This window comes from Hemicordylus capensis, chromosome 2 (genome assembly GCF_027244095.1).
Source record: "Hemicordylus capensis ecotype Gifberg chromosome 2, rHemCap1.1.pri, whole genome shotgun sequence".
Taxonomy (NCBI): domain Eukaryota; kingdom Metazoa; phylum Chordata; class Lepidosauria; order Squamata; family Cordylidae; genus Hemicordylus; species Hemicordylus capensis.
The window spans coordinates 246,117,290-246,142,886 of record NC_069658.1 but is presented as its reverse complement, the minus strand read 5'-3'; the positions used below and the strand labels follow the sequence as shown (position 1 = coordinate 246,142,886).

The following is a 25,597-nucleotide window of genomic DNA, read 5'->3' as shown; positions in this document are numbered from 1 at the left end:
CAGTTAAAACAATTTTACAAAATAAAACAAGCAGTTTAAAATTAATTCATTAATTTGCTCCCAGAGTTGCTCTTGCACTCCCGAAACTCTTTAAAACTGTCCCTGCCCAACCCCAGCGTAGCATCGCTTCAGTGGTGGTTGCTGGTGTCTACCTTGTGTTTCTTTGGGGGCGGTGAGCCCTTTGAGGACAGGGGACCACTTTATGTACACATCTACTTATTTTTTCTGTGTAAAGGCTTTGAGAACTTTTATTGAAAAGCAGTATATAATATATATATAAATACAGTAGTGCACCACCCACTTCCAGTCGAGTGCTGACCAGGGCGGCAAGAGGGTACTCTGCCGCCCTGTGCCCGTGATTTTCGGCACAGCACTGGTGGAGGAAACATGGTGGGTGTGGGAGGAGCACCCTCCCTGCTCCTTAAAAGTAACACCCCCCCACCGGCCGCCGAACCAGCAGACCGGTCCGGAAAAGGGTCTCTGAACCAGTTTGTGCACATCCCTGATTATGGGGGGACCGCATAACAGATGCCTGCCTGCCTTCGTGAGACAAACAACAAATCACAGGTGACTGTATTTGAAGAAAATATCTCGCCCTTTCTCAATTTTTTTCCCTAATCATGGAACATCGTAATCACCATCGTGATAGAGATGGGCTTGCAGTTCAGTGGCAGAGCACCTGTTTGCACGCGGCGGCGGGGGTGTGTGTGTTTAAGAGTAAAGGTAAACTCCACCCCGGCTGCCACCGAACCAGCTGCCTGCCAGTTTGTGCACATCCCTACCCATAATATGTTTGTAGCAGTGGTTCTCAAACTTGGATCTGCAGCTATTGTTGGACTACAGCTCTCATAAATCCTCTGCCACAATGGCTAGGGTTTGATGGGAGTTGTAGTCCAACAACACCCGAGGACTCAAGTTTGAGAACCCCTGCATTAAGGTGTTTTAGAGGAAGTAAGGTCTCTGTTGTTTATGATCATTTTTGTTACAGGCCCCCTGAATTTCAGTATGTCTTATTAGCTAGCTTCTAAGAAAAAAGGCACAGAAAGGTGATTAAGTTTTAATTCCTTTATTCATCCAGGTGGTGGTGGTGGTGATGTTATTACTTTTCAATTGTTTTGCATGTATGCAAATTCATGGAGCACAGGTCTATCAAAGGCTACTAGTCTGGTGGCTATAGGGCTCCTCCAGCCTCAGAGGCAGGATGCCTCTCAAATACCAGTTGCAGGAGAGTAACAGCAGGAGAGAGGGCACGCCCTCACTTCTTGCCTGTGGGCTTCCCAGAGGCATCTGGTGGGCCACTGTGTGAAACAGGATGCTGGACTAGATGGGCTTTGGGCTTGATCCAGCAGGGCTGTTCTTATGCAGTTGAAAGGTGGTGGAAGAGTTTGTTTGTAAAATGAATTCCAATCATTATTGAGCCTGACTCCTAAATTGTTGGGCTGGCTCTTAGATCCAAAGGAAATTTGTCAAGGCCTGATTTTACTTTATATAACTATAAAATAGTTATAAGTTATTAGTTAATTATTAACTAGTTAATTCCCATCTTTGCCAACAACAACATATGGTGACATAAACAATATATAATCAAGCATCTGTTAAGCAAGTCACTCTTCTATTTGCAGTGGAGTTTTATATCACAACATTTATTCCCAAGAGTTCCTTTCTTGCAGAATTCATGCCAGAATCAAAACAGAGGAACATTGTAAATAGGGTTGACTTGATGGCCCATATTAGGACAGAAACTGAGAAACACAAACTAGAAGCCTTCACCAAATCACAACTGTACCCAAATAAAATCCCTACCTACACTAGAGAACCAAATAAATTAAGAAATACTCATTTAATACTTCAAATACGTGGTCGTTTTTGTACCTTGAATAATTGGATCATTGGACCTCTATAAGAATTGTGAAAGATTTTACTATATGATTTCTACAAAAACTGTGAAAGAATTTCACTATTTGGGAATTTTAAGATTTCTTTTTAAATTTTTGCATAAGAGACTATAAGTGGAACAATTGTTACATGCTATTTTAGAATCTCACTACAGTATGTTATTTTTATGATAATGATTCTGTATTTGAAGTATTAAATTAGTATTTCTTAATTTATTTGGTTCTCTAGTGTAGGTAGGGTTTTTGTTTGGATACAGTCCAGATTAGGACAAACCATAAAGCATGCATTTGCAATTTAGCTAGAATTCTTCTGTTCCTAGCACAGTTTTCTGAGGGTTAACCCACATGTTTAAGAGGCGTGCTTAAACTTGGAAGCATCACTTGTTTAAGTAAAAGAAGTTTGCTACAAAATCTCTACTTTGGGGCAAAACACAACTTGGAAAAGGAATTTTGGCAGTTTTACAAAAAGCACTGGGAGGAAAAGAGTTTAACCCTTCCCCCCTAGGCACTTTAAGCCTGGTTTGAATAGGACCCTCTGCAGTTGCTTTTGCTTAAATAATTCATTATTCTGGATATATTAACATCTCTTCGAATACAGTTAAGCGAACATGTAGTTTGGTGTGGAGAAACTTTGAATTGGAGATACCATGGACTGAACTTGGAGTCTTATACCTCAGTGATAATGCAAATATATGTCAGCTTTCTCCTTCCTTACGGCATTCCGGACAAGCATTTCAATTTAAGCTTTGCGCCCACATTGGGCACATTCTTGCAAATGTCAGGCTGATATACCTTGGATCAGAATGCAGACGGGCTAGTTTGGAATCCCCACATTTCTTGTATAATTATTTTCAAAATCTTGACACCTACCATGGGCAGATTCAGGTCTGCGTAAAATACTGTAATCTAGACCTTGACCATTTTCCCTTGGTTCGAGGAGGCAGCCCAAACATTTGGGAGCCAGACAATGGAAATTGCCAGACTTAGTGAGAGACATTGTGGGGGCCAGAGGCGGGGGGAGATGTAAATGGACTTCTCTGTGTCCCCTTTGCAAGCAACATACTTAGAGCTGAAACAGGCCTGCCTAGGACAAATAAATATTTTATTACATAATTCTACCTCCAAAAATCCTAGTGTAGGTGCCATGGTTAAATGTCCAGGTGCCATGGCTCCATCTCTAGATTCTCTAAACTCTAAACCATTGAACTAGGACGCTTCCAAGATACTGTCTTACCCACCCACCCACCAACCTTTGGTTACCATCTAGCTCTGTAGATCTAAAAAGTGTGCTGTGGTCCTAATAAAAACAATAACCTTAATTTGGATTGTGGGTTTTTCATCTTTTGATTGTCGATTCTTCTCAAATATTTTTGTAATGGAAATTGACAGAAATAAATGGTGTGTTCTGGGGAAAGGCCATTGTCCGGTGGTGGAGCATATGGTTTTCCTGAAGAAGGCCCCAGATTCAGTCTTTGGCCTTCCTCAGTCGTTCAGATCTTTTCATCTGGTTAGGTGGTGAGCAAAAGGACAACAAATGGGCGGGAAAGATGGTGTGCTGGAAATGTCCTGACAGTTTGCGGTTTGTAGACTCTAAAGATGGAGTTTAGTGGGGTTTATGCAGCCTTGGAGCAGCCTTTGGTAGGTGTCAGAAATATTTTGAAAATTAAATTCCAAAATATTTGGGCATTCCACACCAGCCAAGCTGCATTGCGATCCAAGAAACAGACCCAGTAAAAATGATTTCTGAAAGCAAGGCTGAAGCTGGCCTTTCTCTGCCTGAAGTCAGAGGATGACTGTACTCCGTCAGAATAGACTGGGGTGCACAGTTCAAATGTCCCAGTGGGCTGGAACCAACCATGACTTGGTGTGTGGGGGCCAAGGTCAATTTTCAGCATATTAATTATTCAGTTGAAATTAATTATTTAAGATATTAATGAAAGTCAGGGGACAGAGGATTGGAGGTGAGGGGAAAGAGGGATGGTGTCTGTGGACCCTGGCCCAGGGTGGGGTACATCTGGTCTCAAGTGGCAACTCCACTGAACAACAGCTGCTGCTGGCCACCGGAACAAGCCAAGGGCTCTGCTGTTGCTGCAGGATATTTCAGGATACGTTTTGCGGACTAGCAAAGACGTCCCTGCAGGCCGAATCCAGCCCCCAGGCTTGGTTGAGCAAGCCTGGAATAGACAGTACTGGGCTAGCTAGACCAATGGTCTGACTCTGTATATGGCATTTTTAATTTATTCATATGTTTTTGTTTCCATAAGAACTTCTGATTTCCCAGCCTGACCTCATCTCCTGGATGGAAACAGACAGAGAAGACCTCTTTGTCCAGGGCTCCACTAAGGAGGAGAGATCAGCAGGTAGATGCTTAGATATTTGTATCAAGAAATTCCAAAAGAGAGGACTGGATGGGGAAAATGCTGGAAGTAATTGGATTCCTGATGTTATACAGCTACCAAAAACTGTATATTAAATTGTAACAGAATTTGGAATGTATAGAGGATAGTTGCAGATTATTTCACTAATGGATTGTTATTCTCTAGCTTGTTGTGCACCACATTGGTTAATGAATTAGAAATTTATTCTAATTTAAGTTATTATTGCACTGCTAGTGTTTCCTCCTTTGGCAATATTGTTATCATTACAAATATTTATATACTACTTTTCAACAAAAAAATTCCCAAAGCGGTTAACAGGGAAAAATAAATAAGATGGTTTCCTGTCCCCAAAAGGCTCACAATCTAAAAAGAAACACATGGTAGACATCAGCAACAACCACTGGATGAATGCTGTGCTGGGGCTGGATAAGGACAGTTGCTCTCCCCCTACTAAATATGAGAGAATCGCCACTTTAAAAAGTGCTACTTTGCTCAGTTATCAGACATATATTAACTCATTAATATAGCAAGCAATATTAACTGTCTAAAAGGGTTTTTCTTCATTCTCTTCTGTCACTAATTGTGTGTAAGTTTTCAGGTATGAACATTGGATGAATAATGTATTAACACAAACTAATTTATTAAGAAAAGACAAGCAAAATGACCAGTATTCATTCGTAGGTGATTAAAATACCTTTAGTTAATATGAGCTCCTTTTGGAAGAACCTGCCCTTTAAAAAATATTTAAAAAGGGATGGCATAATTTGCAACTAATCAGGGAATTTATTCCCTGACCTGAACTTTAATTTTGTTTCCTTGCCATCACACTAGATTTCTCTTTTCATTCCAACAGGAGATGTTTGCAGGGAGGTGATGGAAAGTGAACTACCTGATAGGCTGTTGGAAAAAGCGAAAGGTCAGGAGATGGGAGAAAAGTTCAGGAGTCGAAATGGAGCAACAAGGCAGGATAGGAAACAAACACAGAAACGGAGGGAGAAATCCCACGCTTGTCAGGGAAATGAAATCCAAATCCAGCAGAAGACATGGAAAATAATGGAAAGGAGAAGGCTTACGGAGTGTGAGAAATCCCTGAGTTGCGTAACAGCCTTTCATGAACATCAGAGAACACACACAGGAGAAACACCGTATATGTGTTTGGAGTGTGGAAAGAGTTTCCACCAGAGTGACTCCCTTACTTTACATCAAAGGAATCACACAGGGGAGAAACCATATCAATGTTCAGAATGTGGAAAGAGCTTTACTGTGAGCTCACGTCTTATTGTACATCGAAGAACACACACTGGTGAGAAGCCTCCAAAGAAACGTCGAACAATTACGATGCAAACGAAAATGGAGATCATCAAAAGGGCTGAAAAAGGTGAGAGGCCAAGTCAGATCGGGAGAGCACTGGCTATTCCCCGGACGACTATTGTATGCATCCTGAAGGACAAGAAAAGAATTCAGGAGCATGTTAAGGGCTCAGCCTGTATGCAGTCCACTGTGATAACGAAGCGGCGTGTCGGAATTATTGCTCAGGTGGAGAAGCTGCTCATCAGTTGGCTGGAGGATCAACATCAACGCCGGGCTCCTGTGAGTTTAGCCATAATTCAGGAAAAGGCCCGGAATCTTTATAATGATCTGAAGAGACAACAGGGGGAGAATTCAAACATTGAGCCTTTTAGTGCAAGTCGAGGCTGGTTTATGCGTTTTAAAGCCAGGGCGAATTTGCGTGACCTCAGGGGCTCCAGTGAAGCTGCTGGTGCTGCTGAGGAGAATACCCGTCTTTTTCCTGAGACCCTGGCTAAAATTATTAAAGAGGGTGGGTATTGTGCTCAGCAGGTTTTTAACGTGGATGAAACGGGGCTGTTTTGGAAAAAAATGCCGTCAAGAACCACCGTTGCCAGAGAGGAGAAATCCACGCCAGATTACCCGGCTGCTAAAGACAGGCTCATGCTTTTGCTGGGTTCCAATGCCTCAGGTGACTTCAAACTGAAACCGTTGCTTGTGTATCATTCGGAAAACCCCAGAGTTTTCAAGGGATATTCCAAGGCGTGTCTCCCAGTGATCTGGAAATCTGATCGCAAGCTGTGCGTCAACAGGACTATTTTTGAAGATTGGTTCAGTCATCACTTTGTGCCCAGCGTCCGGGATTATTGCAGTAGAAACCATCTTGCCTTCAAAGCATTGTTACTCCTGGACAACGTGCCTGGTCACCCACCCACCCTTGATGGCATGGATCCTAACATCAAAGTGGTGTTTCTGCCCCCCAGCGCCACCTCGTTGCAGCCCATGGAGCAGGGGGTGATTTCAACCTTCAAGGCCTACTATCTTAGGCGGACGTTTGCGCAGGCCGTCAGGGCAACTGAGAAGGAAGATGGGCCCACCCTGAAGGAGTTCTGGCAGGGCTTCAACATTTACCACGCTGTTGAGAACATTGGGGAGGCATGGGATGAAGTCAAGCCATCACTTCTGAACGGTGTTTGGAGAAACTTGTGTCCTGGATTTGTGTCTGACTTCCAAGGCTTTGCAGACACCGTTGAAGAGGTAACCAAAAATGTTGCTGAAATTGGCAAAGAATTCAACCTAGATGTGAAGCCGGAAGATATTGATGAGTTGTTGGCATTGCATTCTGAAGAATTAACTAGTGAGGATCTCGGAGAGTTGGAACCACAAAAAGTGATAAAGCATGAAGATCTCGAGGAATTGGAACTGCAAAAAGTGATAAAGGAAGAAGATCTTGAGGAATTGGAACTGCAGAAAGTGATAAAAGAAGAAGACGGACCCACCGTTGGAGAGGCTCCTCCTCATAAAGTCTTGACGGCGCAAGTATTGGCTGAAGCATTTCAGCATTTGGAAGCTGCCATGTCCCTGTTTGAGGAACATGATCCTGACATTGAGCGCAGTGCATTCGTGAACAGGGGCATAACTGACATGTACAGCTGCTACAGAGAAATTTACAGTGAAGGGAGACCACCTGTCCAAACTTCCATGGACTCTTTCTTTAAGAAAGCAGAAGAGACTGCAGAAAAACCTAGTGCAAGAACTCCAACTGGGAGCCCTTCAGAAAGTCTAGCAAGCTCACCTCAAAGACATCCTTCCAAATTGCCTCAACCCCCCCTGAAAACCTCACCTTGTTGGAGCCACTCATAACGTAAACCTCTTTAAGGCAGGCCTGTACAACAGGAGACCCTGGAGCCTGATCTGGCCTGCAGGGACTTTTTGCTGGTCCAGAGGTGGGAATATTCTGCAGCACCAGCAAAGAGCTCTTGGCCTGTCCCTCTGAGGAGCAGCAGTGGCTCAATGGTGTTGGCCCCCTGAGACCAGGGTGGCTCCTGCCCCTGGGCCAGAGCCCACTGATCCCATCTCACTTCCCCCCTGACTTCAACTCTGACTCCTCACTTTCATACATATTTTTAATAATAAATTTTAATGTGATGTGCTGAAGATTGACCTTGGCCCCTACATATCAAGTCATGCTTGGTTCTGGCCCACTGGGGGCATCTTGAGTTGTGGATTTCAAATTTGGGTTTTTTAGATCATTTGTAGGTACAGTGTACAGCACTATATTTCTTTACATACTTTTAGCTTGTTCTGTGAGTTTTTTTTAGAATGTCCACATAATTGCTGTTTATAGTGGCTGACATGATATGTGGCACCTTGGTGAAACAGAGTTACGCAAGGGCTGCTGCAGACACATAAGGCAATGAGCGCATGTACAAGCAGCATTGCTGCAGTAAATTGCACTGTAGAGAATGGGAGTAACAGGGTCAGTGCTGCTTGCATACCTGCTCATTCTCGACAGCATTGGGGCTATGTCACGCATCCACAGCAGCCCCCACATGCCTCGCAGCAGCATCAAGGTGCCGTGCATCAGGTCAGCCACTTGAAATATAAATGCATCTCTGATTTGATTTAGTACAAAATTCTGGATTATTTTGCTAAAAATATGATATCTGGCCTTGGTTCCAAAACCCCTGCATGGTTTCGTATGGAAAGATCAGTTCTGAATTAAGACATTTCAACCTATGACACAGACTGACAGAGGTCCTGACAAACAAAGCCCCAGTGCTTCTGAAAAGTTCAGCGGATAAAGCTCCACTGCTGACTCAGTAGGGGTAGGGTGCAGGGAGGAAATCTTGAAGACCTCTCCTTCCCTGGGAAGTGCTCTGTACCAACCAAAAATATGTCCCTGAGGGTCATGCAGGTCTTAGGGATATATTTTCAGGTGACAGAGGGCTTCCAGGGGAAGGGGAGGTTATTGGAATTCTTTCTCACTCTCTCGCACACACGCGCATGCATACACACTGGTACAGTGTTAGTTGGGAATTCTTCAGCAGCACTGATGTTATACCAGTGCTTCTCCTGTTACATCAGTGCTTCATTAGGATGTCAGCTACAGTTTTCAGGACCTCCCCTTCCCCGAGAAGTCCAAAGACTGTCTGTAAATGCTTGGAATGTAAAATGTGTTTTTCTCATTGCACTGACCATGTGACCTTACTTCACACAGTTTCGCACAGCAGACAAGCCATGCCAATCCCCTGAATGTGGAAATCACTTCAAGTGCAAGGCTGACTTCACATCAAATAAATCATACAGGGGAGAAACCGTGTAAATGCTTCCAACTGTGGGAGGAGCTTCATTTGGGGTCACTCCCTTATTTATTATTAAAGATCGCACACAGAGGAGAAATTACATCAGGGTGTGGGGAGGACTTCAGTTATATCCGAAGCCTTACTTCACATCAAAGGATCCACATGAGGAGAAGCCATACAAATGTTTGAAATGTGGGAAGAGTTTTCATGGGAGGTTGAGTCTTCCCAGCAAAGAAACCACCCCTCAAAGAAACCATACAGAGGAGAAAACGTATACATGCTCAGGGTGCAGAAAGAACTTCAGTTCTAGCAAAAGCCTTATATCACATCAGAGCATCCACACTCTGTGTGCTCAGAATGCTGAAAGAGCATCTACGTGAGGTGGTCAAGCCTTATTTCATACCAGAGAACCCACATTAGGCAGGAACCATATACGTGCTCAGAGAGTGAGCCATTCTATACTTCAGACTGCAGACTGATTTGTTTCCTATTGCCAGCTTTTAAAAACAGCGTCTGGCATGATGTGCAGCGGTATGGTGCCACAGCCCATCACATCAGGGCTGTTGTGGACTCGTAAGGCAGCCCCGACAGCAGGGAATGATCAGTTACGTGATCAGCACTACCACAACTATTCCCCCTCGCGACAATGGGAGTAATGGCAGTGGCGCTGATTGCGCAACGTCTCATTCCTTGGAGCATCAGGCTGCCTTATGAGGCCTGACATGGTGCACCACTGCACATCTCATCAGCCACTGCACTGTATATTTGATGTCTCTCACCTCTGCTGTTTTAATAGCCTTTGCCAATATTTTGAATTCCTTTGCTTGGTTTGCATTAGATTTTATGAATGTATGTGATACACACACACACACACACACACGGCAGCTAGAGAGACGGTCTCTGCTGCTCTATGTCTAGAACACGCATCCCGGAGAGATTCACCTGGTACCTTCCTTTGCTAAGTTTTAAGTGCCAAATCAAGGTGTCTTTGTTTTCCTGAGCATTTTTGAGGAACAGTTCCGACTGAATCTGCTGTACGGTTTGTGTGGCATGTGAATAACTTTTGCCCCACTGTGGTGTCAAAGTTTGCTCTCCTTCCAGCTGCTAGATTTGGATTTTGGTGTTCTAGCCACACTTTTTATTTTTGCACTGGTTTTGAAATTTTAATGGAAAAGGCTGTACATTTTTGAAATAAGTAAATAAATCAATAAGTTGTTTTGAGCCTCTTTTTCCTGTTGCCCAAATATTAAAGTCCAACATGTGCTAAATAAACACTATGATATCTTTAAGTGGGTAACAACACAGACCTTTTTAAACCATGTAGGGAGGCTGCGGTCAAAGGCTCAATATTAAATGATGCCAAAAATTATGCACAGGAAAGAAATGTATGTGATGGTTGGAGAGGGGCTTGCCATAAAAGGTCCTGGATTCAACCCTGGCCATCCTCAGAGACAGCTGGGAAAGATCCTTGCTTAAGATCCGAGAGAGCTGCTGTCAGAGTAGATATGACTGAGCTAGCTGGACCAAGGGTCTGATTCAGTATCAGGCAACGTGATATATTAATCGGGGGCATCTGCAGCTCAGCTTTGCATGAAGCAGCTCTCTGCTTCAATCCTTGGCATCTCCATGTTGGGCTGGGAAAGATTCTCAGCTGAAACTCTGGAGATGTGCTGCCAGTCAGAACAGACACATCTGAATTCGATGGAACACAGCACGGGGATAGGAGAAGTGAGGAGAGCTAGTCGTGTGGTAGCAAGCATGAATAGTCCCCTTTGCTCAGCAAGGTCTGCCCTGGTTTGCATTTGAATGGGAGACTACATGTGTGAGCACTGTAAGATAGGGTGTGGGGCCGCTCTGGGAAGAGAAGCTGCCTGCTTGCATGCAGAAGGTTCCAGATTCCCTCCCTGGCATCTCCCAAGACAGGGCTGAGAGAGACTCCTGCCTGCAACCTTGGAGAAGCCGCTGCCTGTCTGTGAAGACAATATTGAGCTAGATGGACCAATGGATTGAATATAAGGCAGCTTCCAATGTTCCTAAGTAATGGGGGTGTGTGTGTGAGAGGGAACACAAGGCAAGGAGAATGCAAGACAGGAGGGACATCCCCCCCAGGCTGGGCTCCTGTGCCTTTAGCAGTCTTCTGACCGGCTAGAAATTAGCAGGTGGTGGTGCTTATATGACAGACAGGAATTTGTCTGGTGAAGCTCCCCCTGCACTCCACCCTGGTACTTCATTTACCATAAGGAGAGGTGAAGGACTGGTAGTTTCCTGTCCTCCCATCATGGCTTCCACATTTCCTGGATGAGTACATTGCTGTTCTCACCTCTCTTCATGTCTGGAAAAGCAACCTGTTGAAGAACTGTAGAGAGGAGGGTTTATTGGCCCAGTGTGTTTCAAGCCAGTTGACTCTTCCTGATTTAAGCTGTAAGCCACCGTGTGTGTGTGTGTGTGTGTGTGTGTGCAAAAGGATGTCAATAAAGGCAGTCTGTAACTTGGGTCATTTGACGGTACTGTTATCAGTTGCCGCTGAAGCACTTTGGGCTATTTAACCATCCTCTTAAGTCTCTCCCCTCTGCTGTTTTCCTGACAAAAATCCCACTTCCCATTATGTGGAAGCAAAGTAGGATGAAAACCTGGCCTTTCCTCCACCTTGCTTACAAAATAGGGCTGCAAGGTTATTAACTGGGACTGGACATTTTGATCATATGACTCCAGTGCTTCATCAGCTGCACTGGCTCCCAGTCTGTTTCGGGGTCCAATTCAAAGTGCTGTTCTTAACCTTTAAAACCCTAAATGGCTTGGGACCAGGTTACCTGAAAGAGTACCTTGCCCCATATGTCTTGACTCAGACCTTAAATCTTCTCTGGAGGCCCTGCTCTGAGTGCGCCTGCCTCATGAAGTGAGGTGGGTGGCTACTAGGCAGAGGGCCTTTTCAGTGACTGCACCCCATTTATGAAATAGCCTCCCCAGTGAGGTTCGCCTGGCTTCATCACTTTGTTCTTTTAGATGCCTGGTAAAGACCTTTTTGTTCACTCAATTTAAAAATTTTGATTTTTAAATTTGATTTTTTTATTAAAAAGTTTCAAATGGTTTTGTATTGTATTTTGTACCACCCCCACCCCCCTGGTGTGTGATTTTATGTGTTAGATGTTTTTATTTGATGTTCTAATGCTGTGTTGTGAGCCGCCCGGGGAACAATTTGTTATGGGGTGACTAACAAATAAAGTTTCTGTTATATTTATTTTATTCCGCCCGCTTTGGTACACTAGGGCAGTGTTCTTCATTGCAAGGCCCGGGAGCCAGCAGCAGTCACCATCAACCCGAAATGTGGCTCCCTGACTAGTTTAATGGGCCTATGTGAAGCTTCGGCCAAAGCTGAATATGCTCCACAGTCCCCTGGCACTGCAGAGATGACCATGCTCAATGTGCAATGCTGTACTTGGCTCCGTGCCTGTGGGGTTCCTTTAAGGGAAAGAGAGCCGGGAAGGGTAGCCTTTCCTAGCACTTTCTCCACAGAGCTCTGAAGAGGGGGCTCCATCTCTCTTAAAGGCCCCCTGCCCAGCACTGAGTACTGTGTGAAGGTCAGCACAGAGGGAAATGGCTCTCACATTGAAGTTTTTTGCCTAAGTGGCCTCTGCTTGGAAAATAGTAAAGATCCCTGACTGTACACGTGCTGAGGCCCTGCTCACTGAACAAAGAGGCACTTTTCAAAGTGGTGATTCTCTTATATTTATCAGGGGGAGAGCAACTGGCCCTATCCAACCCCTGCACAGCATCCCTCCAGTGGCTGTCGTTGGTGTTTACCTTATTTTTTCCCTTTTAGGCTGTGTGCCTTTTGGGGACAGGGAACCATCTTATTTATTTGTTCTCTATTTTTCTAGGGAAACCGCTTTGGAAATTTTGTTGAAAAGCAGTATATAAATAAGAGTAGTAGTATTATGAGACATGCCAACATGTAAAATGTCCATTTGTGCTGGCATGCACACACATGTAGACCTGTGCCCATTTAATTTGTATAGTCCCCAATTACCACCGCAAAACCGACAAATGGCTGGAATGAGGCTGAAGAACCTAGAGATGTTATTTGATTGACTTATTGGTTTCTTAGAGCACTTCTGAATTATCTAATTTACAAAAAGTGGAATATGGAGGAGGAAGGACAGTATATTATAGCAATATACTATACTATACAGGGCGGTTCTCTGTTGTGAACCGCCCTGAGACCTTGGGTTAGGGCGGTATAGAAATGTGTCAAATAAATAAATAAATAAATAAATAAGACCGCTAAGGAAACCTAAGAATTATCAACAGAAAGAAAACAGCAGCATAATCCAATACTGGACTGTGACCTGCATTTTGAAAACTGCTGCTGTAGACCAGTGTTCTCCATTGACCACACCCATTATTTCTAAATTGGCCACACCCATTATTTGTGGTTGCCACTGACCTCTCCCTTCTTTTGGTTCTGTGGTACGGAGAACGCAGTGAAGGGAGTGGTGCCGCTTTTGCAGGAGGTGCAAATAGCACATTGGTCCTGTGGACTCCCGTTATAGGTGGGCGCAGGAATTCAGTGGAAGCAGTTTATTATAACCAAGCTTTATTTAAGAAACATAGTTTGGCACCACAGACAGTCACCAAGTTTTCATTTGTTTCACTATATCATGGTTTGTTTGGGCCCTGCCCCTTTATGTACTTACATACTTACAACCCTGCAAAACAGGTTAGGTTGAGAGGTAAGTGAATGGCTCACAATCACCCAGTGATTTTCATGGCTGAATCAGGATCTGAACTCAGGTCTCTCTGGTCCTAGTCCAACACTCTAACCACTAAATCACACTAGGCTTCCCTCTCTCCGCATGAGAGTAGAGCTACTGAAACAAACCAAGATTAAACCAAGATTGTGGGTTCAGACACCACATGAGACCACCGTTAAGACCATCAACCAGCTTAAAAATCTTGAGTTCAGATTAGTGGTTTGACTGCCTGAAATAAACTGTGGTTTGTTGATTGGAGCAGGTTCAGACATACAATCTAGAGGTGTGCACGAAACAGAGTGTATTCAGAGCCCCTGGTGGCGCAGTGGTAAAACTGCCGCCCTGTAACCAGAAGGTTACAAGTTCGATCCTGACCAGGGGCTCAAGGTTGACTCAGCCTTCCATCCTTCCGAGGTCGGTAAAATGAGTACCCAGAATGTTGTGGGGCAATATGCTAAATCATTGTAAACCGCTTAGAGAGCTTCCAGCTATTGAGCGGTATATAAATGTAAGTGCTATTGCTATTGCTATTCAGTTGAACGTAACACGTGAACATGGTCAATATCCTCTGGGGGTTTTATGAGGCCTCTGCCATGGGAAGTGGGAATGGCCACTCGTGGGGATGGCTTTAAAAGGGGCCTAGTCAAATTCAGAGGCCAGGTCTATCAATGGCTACTAGCTTAGTAGCTACAGGCCATCTCCAGCCTCAGATGCAAGATGCCTCCAAATACCAGTTGCAGGGGAGCAACAGCAGGACAGAGGATATGCCCTCACCCCTTGCCTGTGGGCTTCTCAGAGGCATCTGGTGGGCTACTGGGTGAAACCGGATATTGGATTAGATTAGCCTTGGGCCTGATCCAGCAGGGCTGTTCTTATGTTCCAGGCCTGCACAATCCTATAATATTATGAAGCATCAAACAGTTAATCCACGTCTAACACACTTCTCCCCACTCCCTGTCAAAAAATGCCTAAGATTTTCTTGCAGTGTGTATTTTCTGATGAGCAATAAGGTTTGAGCGCAACCGAAAACTTTTCTCACATTCTGAACATTCATATGGTTTTTCTCCCGTGTGAATTCTCAGATGTCCAGTAAGGAGCGTGCTTACACCAAAGGTTTTCCCACATTCGGGGCATTTATATGGTTTCTCTCCTGTGTGGACTCTCTGGTGCCTACTGAGCTGCTGGCTGACCGTGAAACTTTTCCCACATTCTAGGCATTTATAGGGCTTTTCTCCTGTGTGTACTCTCCGATGTGTAATAATCTGTGAACTGTTACAGAAGCGTTTCCCACAGTCAGGACACTGGTATGGTTTCTCCCCTGTGTGTGAGATCTCGTGCCGAATCAAGTCTGAGCTCACGCTGAAGCTTTTCCCGCAATCTGAACACTTAAATGGTCTGTCTCCTGTGTGGATTCTCTGGTGGTTTTTAAGATGCGAGCTCTGACGGAAAGTCTGTCCGCATTCTGTGCATTTGTATGGCTTTTCCCCTGAGTGTGTTCGCTCGTGTTTGATAAGCTGCGAGCTCACGCTGAAGCGTTTCCCACATTCGTGGCACTGGTACGGCTTCTCTCCATTGTGCGTCCTTTCATGCGCAATCAGGTTTGACCTCAATGTGAATTTTTTCCCGCAGTCCAAGCACTCGTACGGTTTCTCTCCTGTGTGGATTCTTTGGTGCGCGATCAGTCCAGTGCTCCGACTGAAGCTCTTCCCACACACGTTGCAGGTCCTCTGCTTCTTGCTTTTTGAAGTTATCTGAGGGCTGGTGGATTCATGATGGTCATTGGAGATTTCCTTGTTCACACTCTCTTCTGGGCAACTTCCCACATTTGCCTCTGAACTAAGTGCGGAATTGTTCTCCCTCTGGCATTGCACATAGGGCCTTCTCTTCGTGCCTGGCTCCATTTGCTTTGGGCTTTTCAGCTGTGCACTATCCACTTCCATCCTATTCAGCCAGCCATCATCTAAAAGAATAAAACAAAACAAAGCAGAATTCAGATTAATTGATTTCTTATGTCAGGAAGAAACAGAACTTCAGATGGATAGAGTAGGTGGTTGTTTCCCCCCAAAAATGATATCTAACTGGGGTTCCCAACCTGTGGTACTCCAAATGTTGCTGAACTAAAACTCCCAGCATCCCTAGCTACAATTTATTGTGGCTGGGGATGATGCGAGTTGTAGGTCAGAAACATCTGGAGTACCACAGGCTGGGAACCCCGATATATAACACCGTTTACAAAATTATGCATGGTGCAGCTGAAGTGGAAAAAGGGAACTTGTTCTCTAGATTTGTTCAAATGTCATGCAGAACCAACGATGCCTAAGGGGAGACATGCTAGAGGCTTATACAGTTATGCATGATGTGGAGAAGAGTGGACACAGAGAAGCTTTCCTCCCTCTCTCGCAACACTAGGAACCAGGAGTCATCCCATGAAACTGATTGCCAGGAAATTTAGGACCAACAAAAGTGTGTACTTTTCCACACTGCACATAATTAGTCTATCGAATTCTCTGTCACTGGATGTGGTGATGGCCACCAGCTTGAATGGATTTTAAAAGGGGCTTAGGCAAATTCATGGAGAACAAGTCTTTCAGTGGCTACTAGTCTTGATGGCTATATGCTACCTCCAGGCTCAGAGAACGGTGCTTCTGAATCTCAGTTGCAGGGGAGCAGGAGAGGAGGCATACTTTCATTTCTTGCTCGCAGGGTGCCAGAGGCATCTGGTGGGCCACGGTGAGAAACAAGATGCTGGACTAGATAGGCCTTGAGCCTGCTCCAACAGGACTCTTCTTAGGTCCCCTTTTATAGCCACCTCCTAAAGTAGTGGCTATCACCCCATCTTGTAGTAGTAAGTTCCATCAGCCCTGTGTGAAGGTACTTATTTCTACTTGTTCTGAATCAACTGTTTGTCAATCAGTGACGTTCAGTTCCTGCTACTATGAGAGGTACTGAGCTGGTTCAGACATATCACATCACTTCGCCCAGCTCCACATGATATCCCCAGGCCTCAGGAGCACACACTCCCCCCTCCCCCTCCTAGACAAGCATCTACTTCCAATTTAGGTTAAAATAAACCTAGATTGGTTGTCACGTCTGAACCAACCAATCTTGGTTTATTCTAATCTACTTCCTTAAATAAACTGCAATCTGAAACCAATGTTTGAACCGAATTAAAGATCTCAACTTATTTCAAAGAAATAAGATTGAAGGAAAAAAGCCCACTTTAATTTTAGATGGTGCATCTTAATGTTGTACTAGGTGTCAGTGTAAAGGAAGCATTCCTTTCTGTGGGCAAATGAGGGCAGGGGGAATGCCTCTTCTAAGCTTCCAAGCATTTCTTTCTGTGGGCAAGTGAGGGCAGGGGGAATGCCTCTTCTAAGCTGGTGCCTGCTGTCTGCATTTTTCAGAGGTATCTGTATTGAACTGTACATGTTTTTAAAATGCAAGGAAAGATGATATAAGAGATACATCTGCACAGAAATGGATCATGTTTGCCCAGTATTGGAATGGTTATGTACATGATGCTATTTCCCCACACATTTTAGTTTCACTGATGACATGAGACAAACTCTAGGATGGATATAATATTTATTATGGGTGGGTGTTCAAATCAACTCATGGTAGCATAACAGATCTCGGAGAAAGAATATTTGTATCAGTAGAGAGCCAGCGTGGTGTAGTGGTTAGAGTGCTGGACTAGGACTAGGGAGACCCGAGTTCAAATCCCCATTCAGCCATGATTCTAGCTGGGTGACTCTGGGCCAGTCACTTCTCTCTCAGCCTAACCTACTTCATAGGGTTGTTGTGAAAGAGAAACTTAAGTATGTAGTACACCGCTCTGGGCTCCTTGGAGGAAGAGCGGGATATAAATGTAATAATAATAATAATAATATTTGGATTTAATACAGAACTTGACAAATCCCAAGCAACAGGGAGCCATGATGTCTAGAAAATTACCTGTGACTAGACTAGAATATTCAGAGGTAGAATTATTTAACATGTATTTTCACTTTTACATCCCACTCTTCCTCCAAGGAGCCCCAAGCAGCATATTTATCCCAGGCAGCTCTGTTTCTGTTCTGAGTATGTTACTTGGAAAGGGGATAAAGAGAAGCCTGTTTGCCTACCCTCTCCTCTCCACAATGTCTGTCACTAGGATAATTTTGTCACGTGACCATTGACAAAGTTGGCTTCTAAATTTTTGGGCTGGCTCCCGGATTCAAAGGGAAATGGTCAAGGCCTGATTTAATGTTCTGGATTTGCAAGCATATATGTGACTTCTATTACAGCCTTTGATATTTTTACCTTCATAGAACATAGAAAAACGTACTTGCATTGAAGAAAAGGAAAAAAACCTCTAAAATGTGTTGCCTGGTTAATAGGGAATTTTTTAGTGGATTGAAAAGGTTTTTAAATCAATTAATCCAACCAATTAAAGGCTATCGTCCCACCAGGAATATTAGAATACCCCAGAATTGAAGCCTCAGATTAAGCTTACGCAAACAGCTGGTATCTGTGCCACTTTCTTCTTTGACTTCCATGCTCATCATCATCTCTCTGGTGTCTGAAGGATCCTGATCCATTTCTGGAGAATCCACAAGTGCCACCTGAAACAACCAGGAAAATACCCTGTCAAAAAGGCTGGCGATAACAGTAGGAGAGGGCTGCCCCTGCTTCTTACCCTCTCCATGTCCCAGTGCAAATGGCAGAATATGAGATTATTCTCACACGCAGGCAAAACTGGGCTAAGGAAACCTGGCCCAGTTTTTCCTGCACGGGAGAACCACCGGGAGCTGCGTGGACAGTACAAGAAAGCATTGGACAGAGATCCACAAATTTAGGCTTGGCTCACTAGCCAGCCATTATTTGTGGCTGCCACCAATCCCCTCTCTTCCCCCTTCAGATTCTTTTTTTAGCACCTACGCAGAGGGCTTAGGAGAGAAATGCTGTGAGCTCTTTCTCACGATCAGAGAAGGACTTCAAAAGGGGCAATAAGAGGATGCCTCGAAATGCTTACCTCCCCTGCAGATGATCTTTTGCTTCTGGCTGGGCGAGCAGATTGCTCACCCAGATGTTTGCCAGCTGCGACCAGAAGCTGGGAGGTTTGGGGCCTGGGAGGCCCCCAGGATTTCCAAGTGTGTGGTACATTATGGGAAGCCTCCCAACGCAGGCTGGGAGTATATTCGTGTGTTGGTGCCATGGGGAGCTAACTAAAAACTGCTTTTAATAATCTTTTTAATAGTTGAACTTAATGTAATGATTAATGCGATAAAAATTGACCTTGGCCCCACACACCAAGTCATGGTTGGCTCTCTGGCCCATTGGGGCATCTGAGTTGTGCACCTAGTATCTGAAGCAGAAATGTTGCACATCCTGTTTCTGCATGTTGGAACCAGCTGAGATAATCAGTGTAATCTGGTGACTCACTCATTGTGCAAATACTTAGCATTTGTATTGCACTTTTGGCGCGTGTGCAAAGTGCTTCACATGCATTATCTTGTAATTATCTTGATGTAACAAGCTGGTAAATTAACTAAGTATTATTGTCTCCAGATTGCAGCTGAGGCTAAGGGCAAGTGGCTTGCCTAAGGCCACTGGTTCAAGTCTCCCCAGCTGAGATGTGAACCAGCATCCCATAGGTATCTCAGCATTTCATAGGCTTCCAGTGGCATCTAGTGGGCCACTGTGTGAAACAGGATGGTATCACCAGCATCTCATAGGCTTCCTGTGTGAAACAGGATGGTATCACCAGCATCTCATAGCATCTCATAGGCTTCCAGTGGCATCTGGTAGGCCACTGTGTGAAACAGGCTACTGGACTAGATGGGCCTTGGGCCCAATCCAGCAGGGCTGTTCTTATGTTCATAAGCCACTTTATACTGAGTCAAACTCTTGGTCCATCTAGCTCGTGTACTGGCTACTCTGACTGGCAGCAGCTCTCTCAAAATTCAGACAAAAGTGATTCCCAGTAGGACCTGGAGACACCAAGAATTAAACCAAGGTCATTCTGCATGCAAAGGAGATGCTCACTGAGCTACAGCTGCATTCCCATAAGTTACATACAAAACGGTTTTTAACCGAATCAGACCCTTGATCCATCTAGCTCAGTATTGTCTACACCAGAGATTCTCAACGTGTGGGTCCCCAGATGTAATTGAACTTCAACTCCCATAATTCCCAACCAAAGGCCACTGAGGCTGGGGATTATGGGACTTGAAGTCCAATAACATCTGGTGACCCACACGTTGAGACACCCTGGTCTACACTGACTGGCAGCAGCTTTCCAGGGTTTCAGATGGAAACTAGTCCATTTCCGGGCCCAATTCAATGTGCTGGTTTTAACCTTTAAAGCCCTAAATGTCTTGGTTACCTAAGAGAGTGCCTTGCCCCATAGGTCCCGACTTGGACTTTAAGGTCTTCGGAGGCCCTCCTCAGAGTGCCCCTGCCAAACGAAGTGAGACGGGTGGCTACTAGGGAGAGGGCCTTTTCGGTGGCAGCACCTTGTTCATAGAACAGCCTCCCCAGTGAGGTTTGCCTGGCTTCATCACTTTGCTCTTTTATACACCAGATAAAGACCTTTCTGCTCACTCAGGCTTTTAAAATTTGACTCTTTAATTTGATTTTTAAAACTGACTTTAAAAAAGTTTTAAAACGGGTCTGTATTGTATTTTGTAATGTGTTGTGATTTCATGCATTTTATGCGTTTTTACTCGATGTTTTAATGCTGTGTTGTGAGCTGCCCAGAGAACAATTTGTTATGGGGAGGCTAACACATAAAGTTGTTGTTGTTGTTTTTTATTATTATTATTGATATGTTCCAGCCCTAACTGTAGATGCCAAGGATTCCACCCAGGACCTTATTTATTTGTTTGTTTGTTTGTTAGATTTCTATACCGCCTTTCATTAAAACAATCGCAAGGCGGTTCACACAAGACTACAAAAATTACACATTTAAAATATTAGCTAGAATATTAAAATAACAATCTAATTAAAAGATTAAAAAATAGCACAATACAAACATAACGGACACAAAGCAGCAGCAATAGAAACAATCATATAAAAGGCTGGGTGAAAAGCCAAGATTTCACATGCTTTCTAAAAACTGTGATGGAGACTGAGAAGTAAGGGTGTGCACAAAACCAGCTGGCCCGGTTCAGTTCCAAAATGGAAATGAATAGGAAGCTGCCTTATACTGAGTCAAATTACTAGTTCATCTAACTTATTATTTGCCCCTGCTAACTGAGCAAAGAGACACCTGTTAAGGTGGTGATTCTCTTATATTTACCACGGGGAGAGCAACTGGCCCTATCCAACCCCAGCACAGCATCCCTCCAGTGGCTGTCACTGGTGTTTACCTTAGGTTTCTTTTTAGACTGCGAGCCCTTTGAGGTCAGAGGACCATCTTATTTATATGTTTGTTTCTTCTATGTAAACTGCTTGGAGAAATTCGGTTGAAGAGTGGTATGTAAATATCCGTAGTAATAGTATTGCCTCCCTAGTTCCCTCTCTGGCTTCCCCAAGATAGGGCTGAGAGAGTTTCCTGCTTGCAACCTTGGAGAAGCTGCTGCCAGTCTGTGAAGACAATAGTGAGCTAGATGGACCAATGGTCTGACTCAGTATATGGCAGCTTCCTATGCTATGCACTGTTTGGCAGCAAGTCTCCAGAGTTCCAGGCAGGGGGCTTTCCCAGCCCTCCCTGGAGATGCTGCCGGAATGGAGCATGGAGCAGGGGACCTTCTGCATTTGCATGACAAGAAAATGCTCTTCCACTGAGCTAAGGCCCTACTCTCCGAGCTGAAAGGGAAGGTCAGGAGGGTCAAATCACTCCAGAAAGCGTGGTACTTATTGAAATCCATAATAATAAAAACTCAGTTGGAATGTACACCAGTTCGGGAGGACATCAGCATGGCTAATTAGAAAAGTCAAGGAAGCTGTAAAGAGGGGAAAGACGTCCTTCAGAAAATGGAAGTCCTGCCCAAATGAAGAGAAAAGAAAAGAACATAAACTCTGGTAAAAGAAATGCAATAAGGGGATGCAAAAAGAGCGTCTGAGGAGCATTTAGCTAGAAGCGTCAAGGGAAATAACAAAAACTTCTTCAACTATATCAAAAGTAGAAAACCTGCCAGGGAGGCGGTTGGACCCTTGGATGATGAGAGATTAAGGAGGGTAAGAAGAGGGCAACCAAGATGATCAGGAGCCTGGAGCACCTTCCTCATGAGGCAAGGCTACAGCACATGCGGCTTTTTAGTTTGGAAAAGAGGCAACTACGGGGAGACATGATTGAGGGGTATAAAATTATGCATAGAGTGGAGAGAGTGGACAGAGAGAAATTCTTCTCCTTCTCTCACAACACTAGAACCAGGGGTCATCCCATGAAACTGAAGGCTGGGAAATTTAGGACCAACAAAAGGAAGTACTTTTTCACACAGTGCATAATTAATCTATGGAATTCTCTGCCACGGGATGTGGTGGTGGCCACTAGCTTGGATGGCTTTAAAAGGGGCTTGGACAAATTCATGGAAGACAGTTCTATGAATGGCTACTAGTCTGAGGGCTACAGGCCACCTCCAGCCTCAGAGGCAAAATGCCTCTCAATACCAGTTGCAGGGGAGCAACAGCAAGAGAGAGGGTAAGCCCTCACCTCTTGCCTGTGGGCTTCTCAGAGGCATCTGGTAGACCACTGAGCGAAACAGTGAAACAGCAGCATTTGGTGGGCCACTGGGTGAATACAGCTAATCTACTGGATTAGATTAGCCTTGGGCCTGACCCAGCAGGGCTGTCCTTATGTCCTTAATACAAAGCTGCTTTCTACTGTCTCATATCATTGGGCCTAGCTCAGTATTTTCTGCACTGACTGGTAGCAGTTCTCCAAGGTTTTTAGGCAGGGCTCTTTCCCAGCCCTACCTGGAGATGCCAGGGATTGAAACTGGGACCTTCGGCATGCCAGATAGGAGCTCCAGCTCCATCTCTTCTCTGCCATGAACTCCCTTGATGGCCAAGTGAGTTAAAGGCAGAGACGAGATTTGAACCAAGGAAGTCCTGATTGGCTGCTCCGCCTCTTATAGTCTTATACTAATTTTCCCAGGTGCTATGGAAGCGTTTATTTAGGAAGAAATCAAAGGAACATAAGAAGCTGCCATATAGTGAGTCAGACCATTGATCCTTCTAGCTCAGTATTGTCTTCACAGACTGGCAGCGGCTTCTCCAAGATTGCAGGCAGGAATCTCTCTCAGCCCTATCTTGGAGGAGCCAGGGAGGGAACTTGAAAAACCTTCTGCTCTTCCCAAAGTGGCTCCATCCCCTAAGGCAGGGATCCTCAACGTTGGGCCCCCAGATGTTCTTGGACTTCAACTCCCATAATCCCCAGCCAAAGGCCACTGGGCCTGGGGATTATGGGAGTTGAAGTCCAAGAACATCTGGGGGCCCAACGCTGAGGATCGCTGCCCTAAAGGGAATATCTTACAGTGCTCACACATCAAGTCTCCCATTCAAATGCAACCAGGGCGGACCCTGCATAGCTAAGGGGACAAGTCATGCTTGCTACCACAAGACCAGCTCTCACCTGTTCTTCTGTTCTCTCATCCTCTCTCCGCCTTACCAAGAAACCCTCTGCCAGGGCCACTGCCTGGGAGCACGTCTCTGGCTCCAACTGTCTCACCCCACTCCGGATTTCCAGAGGCAGGATGGCCAGGAACTGCTCCAGGATCAGCAGCTCCACAATCCTCTCCTTTGTGTGTCTTTCTGGCTTCAGCCACCGGTGGCAAAGATACCAGAGCTGGCTGCACACCTCACGGGGCCCCTCGGCCTCCTGGTAGCGGAACTGCCGGAAGTTTCGCCGGTGCGACTCCAGGTTGAGAGCGTGCCTTTCAGAGGACTCCTTCATGTTCTGGACATCTTCACCGGAGTGAAAGCTGTTGTCAGTCTCTTTGGATTTGCCACTGACCCCTAACTGGAAGTTGGTTGCTTCATTTCTTTGGAGACTGCTACACACTGCCCCGTCCAAAGAGGGCAGACCAGTCTTTGCATCTTCCCATGGGGCAGGCATTGGCAGCTGGGGGCTGTTTTGTCCCGAGTTTGGCAACTGCACTGCTGCTAAGAGTTTCGGCTTTTCAGCTCCTTCCTGCCTTCCTTCAGACCCCTTGTTCAATCTCGGTCCTGACCCATCTTGCCCCTTTATTTGCATCATTGGCTCAGCATCCTGTACTAACAGGGCATGGAAACCCAGACTCAACGGTGCTGTTTTGCCCTGGTCCATTCTCTCTTTTTCTCACACACAGGGCAATGATTCCACCTCCCGTCTTAAATCATGCTCTCAGAAACAACGTGTCGATACCACAGATTTCATGGGATGTATGATATCTCTTTGGGCAAGGGTAAACGTTCTGAATCCGGGATTGACCGTGCAGACAAGCAAGAGACGTTCCTTCCTGAAAGAAACCAAAGAAGACCCATGACATGCTCTTTTTTTCTTCATTTATTCAATTTACATACCGCCCTTCCAAAATGGCTCAGGGCGGTTTACAACAGGATAAAAACAATTAAAACCAGTTCACAATTAAAATCAGAACTATAAAAACAGAATAAAATTAAGTTAACATGCAAACAGCTAAAAACCCTGGAAAAGCAAGGCAACCATTTAAAACAGTTTACAGTAGATTAAAAACCCTGGAAGGCCAGGCCAAACAGATAGGTTTTAAGGGCTCTCCTGAAAGACAGTAAAGAACTAAAATTACGGACTTCAAATTACGGACATATGAAGCTGGGTGGAGAATGTTGGGCGGTGGAGGAAAACCAGCATTTTCCATTTGGTATTTCCAGATCTGCAAGACACAGAAGAGGGTGAGAGTTCTGGGAGTGCACACTTGGCAGGACTTGCCAGTTGCCTCCCAATTACTTTCCATGACGGCAAAGCCACCGCCACCCACACTCTTATACCTAGCAAGATCTTGGCTCTTTTGAATCAAAACTGTGGATGGGGTTGCAGCTCAAAGGTAGAACACCAGCTTTGCAAGCAGAAGGTCCCAGATTAAAGACTTACCAGCATCTCCAGGTATTGCTGGGAAACAGTATTCCCTCTAACAGGGATTCCCAGATGTTGTTGACTACAACTCCCAGAAACCCCAAGCAAAAGCCATGACAGCTGGGGATTCTGGGAGTTGTAGTCAACAACATCTGGGAATCCTTGTTAGAGGGAACACTGCTGGGAAAGGCTCATGTCTGAAACCTTGGCAAGCTGCTGCCAGCCAGTGCAGACAATACTAAGCTAGACCAAGGATCATCTGACTCAGTATAAGGCAGTTTCCTATGTTCCTAAAACTGCATTTCTTTTAATAGTTTTTCAGCTGCTGCGGCTTTTAAAATACTGGAATCCGGCCTCCCTTTCTGCATTCTCCTTTTCCTCTCACCTTCTTTCCCCTGCATGTTCACATCACCTTTTCGCACCAAAACACAGCTTTAACTTACCTCTCTAATATTTCGCAGCAACAGTACAACTTCCTCCCCTGCCAGGAAAAGGAAAGGGACGATATTATTGAACACACCACCGCAAGTGCTGGGCCCCTCTAGGATCCACAACTTTGTGTAGTTAACCATGTAACGATCTGATCATTTCTTTCTCGGGAAGGTGCAAAGAGTGGAACGGAAAGCAAGAGGATGGGGCAGCCTCCAGAAGAGTCTTAGACCAATTTCTTGTTCAACAGCGCCTCCATGTGGGTGGAGTAGGGAGATGCTGGATACCCTCCAAGGAGCCCAGAGTGGTGTATCACATACTTAAGTTTATCCTCACAACAACCCTGTGAAGTAGGTTAGGCTGAGAGAGAAATGCAAGTCTCATGGCTAAATGGGGATTTGAACTCGGGGTCTCCTGGTCCTAGTCCAGCACTCTAACCACTACACCACGCTGGCTTTCCAGGCAACAATTTAAAAAACTGAATGATATGTTTTCCAAATGCAGAGGCCATTCAGCTGTATCAAGAGCTGTAATC

General features: G+C 45.0%; 2 protein-coding genes across 6 annotated transcripts in view; one reads left to right on the top strand and one right to left on the bottom strand.

Moving 5' to 3' along the window:
* The window catches only part of LOC128342587 (tigger transposable element-derived protein 1-like), a 35,665-nt gene extending 25,579 nt beyond the window's left edge, over nucleotides 1–10,086 (top strand). For 2 of the 5 annotated variants that reach the window (XM_053290018.1, XM_053290019.1), the window contains 2 exons: nucleotides 4,160–4,255; nucleotides 5,127–10,086. In XM_053290018.1, the coding sequence (XP_053145993.1) occupies nucleotides 4,160–4,255; nucleotides 5,127–7,423 (2,393 nt within the window). In that variant the 3' untranslated portion in view covers nucleotides 7,424–10,086. Of the gene's footprint in view, nucleotides 1–376; nucleotides 568–988; nucleotides 1,047–4,159; nucleotides 4,256–5,126 lie in introns of those variants that run through there. The other 3 variants (XM_053290020.1, XM_053290021.1, XM_053290022.1) reach the window with 3 other exon arrangements.
* Nucleotides 10,087–13,451: 3,365 nt separating this feature from the next.
* The window catches only part of LOC128342708 (zinc finger protein 271-like), a 33,259-nt gene continuing 21,113 nt past the window's right edge, over nucleotides 13,452–25,597 (bottom strand). The window contains exon 6 of the mRNA XM_053290455.1: nucleotides 13,452–15,343. Within this exon, the coding sequence (XP_053146430.1) occupies nucleotides 14,585–15,343 (759 nt within the window). The 3' untranslated portion in view covers nucleotides 13,452–14,584. The remainder of the gene's footprint in view (nucleotides 15,344–25,597) is intronic.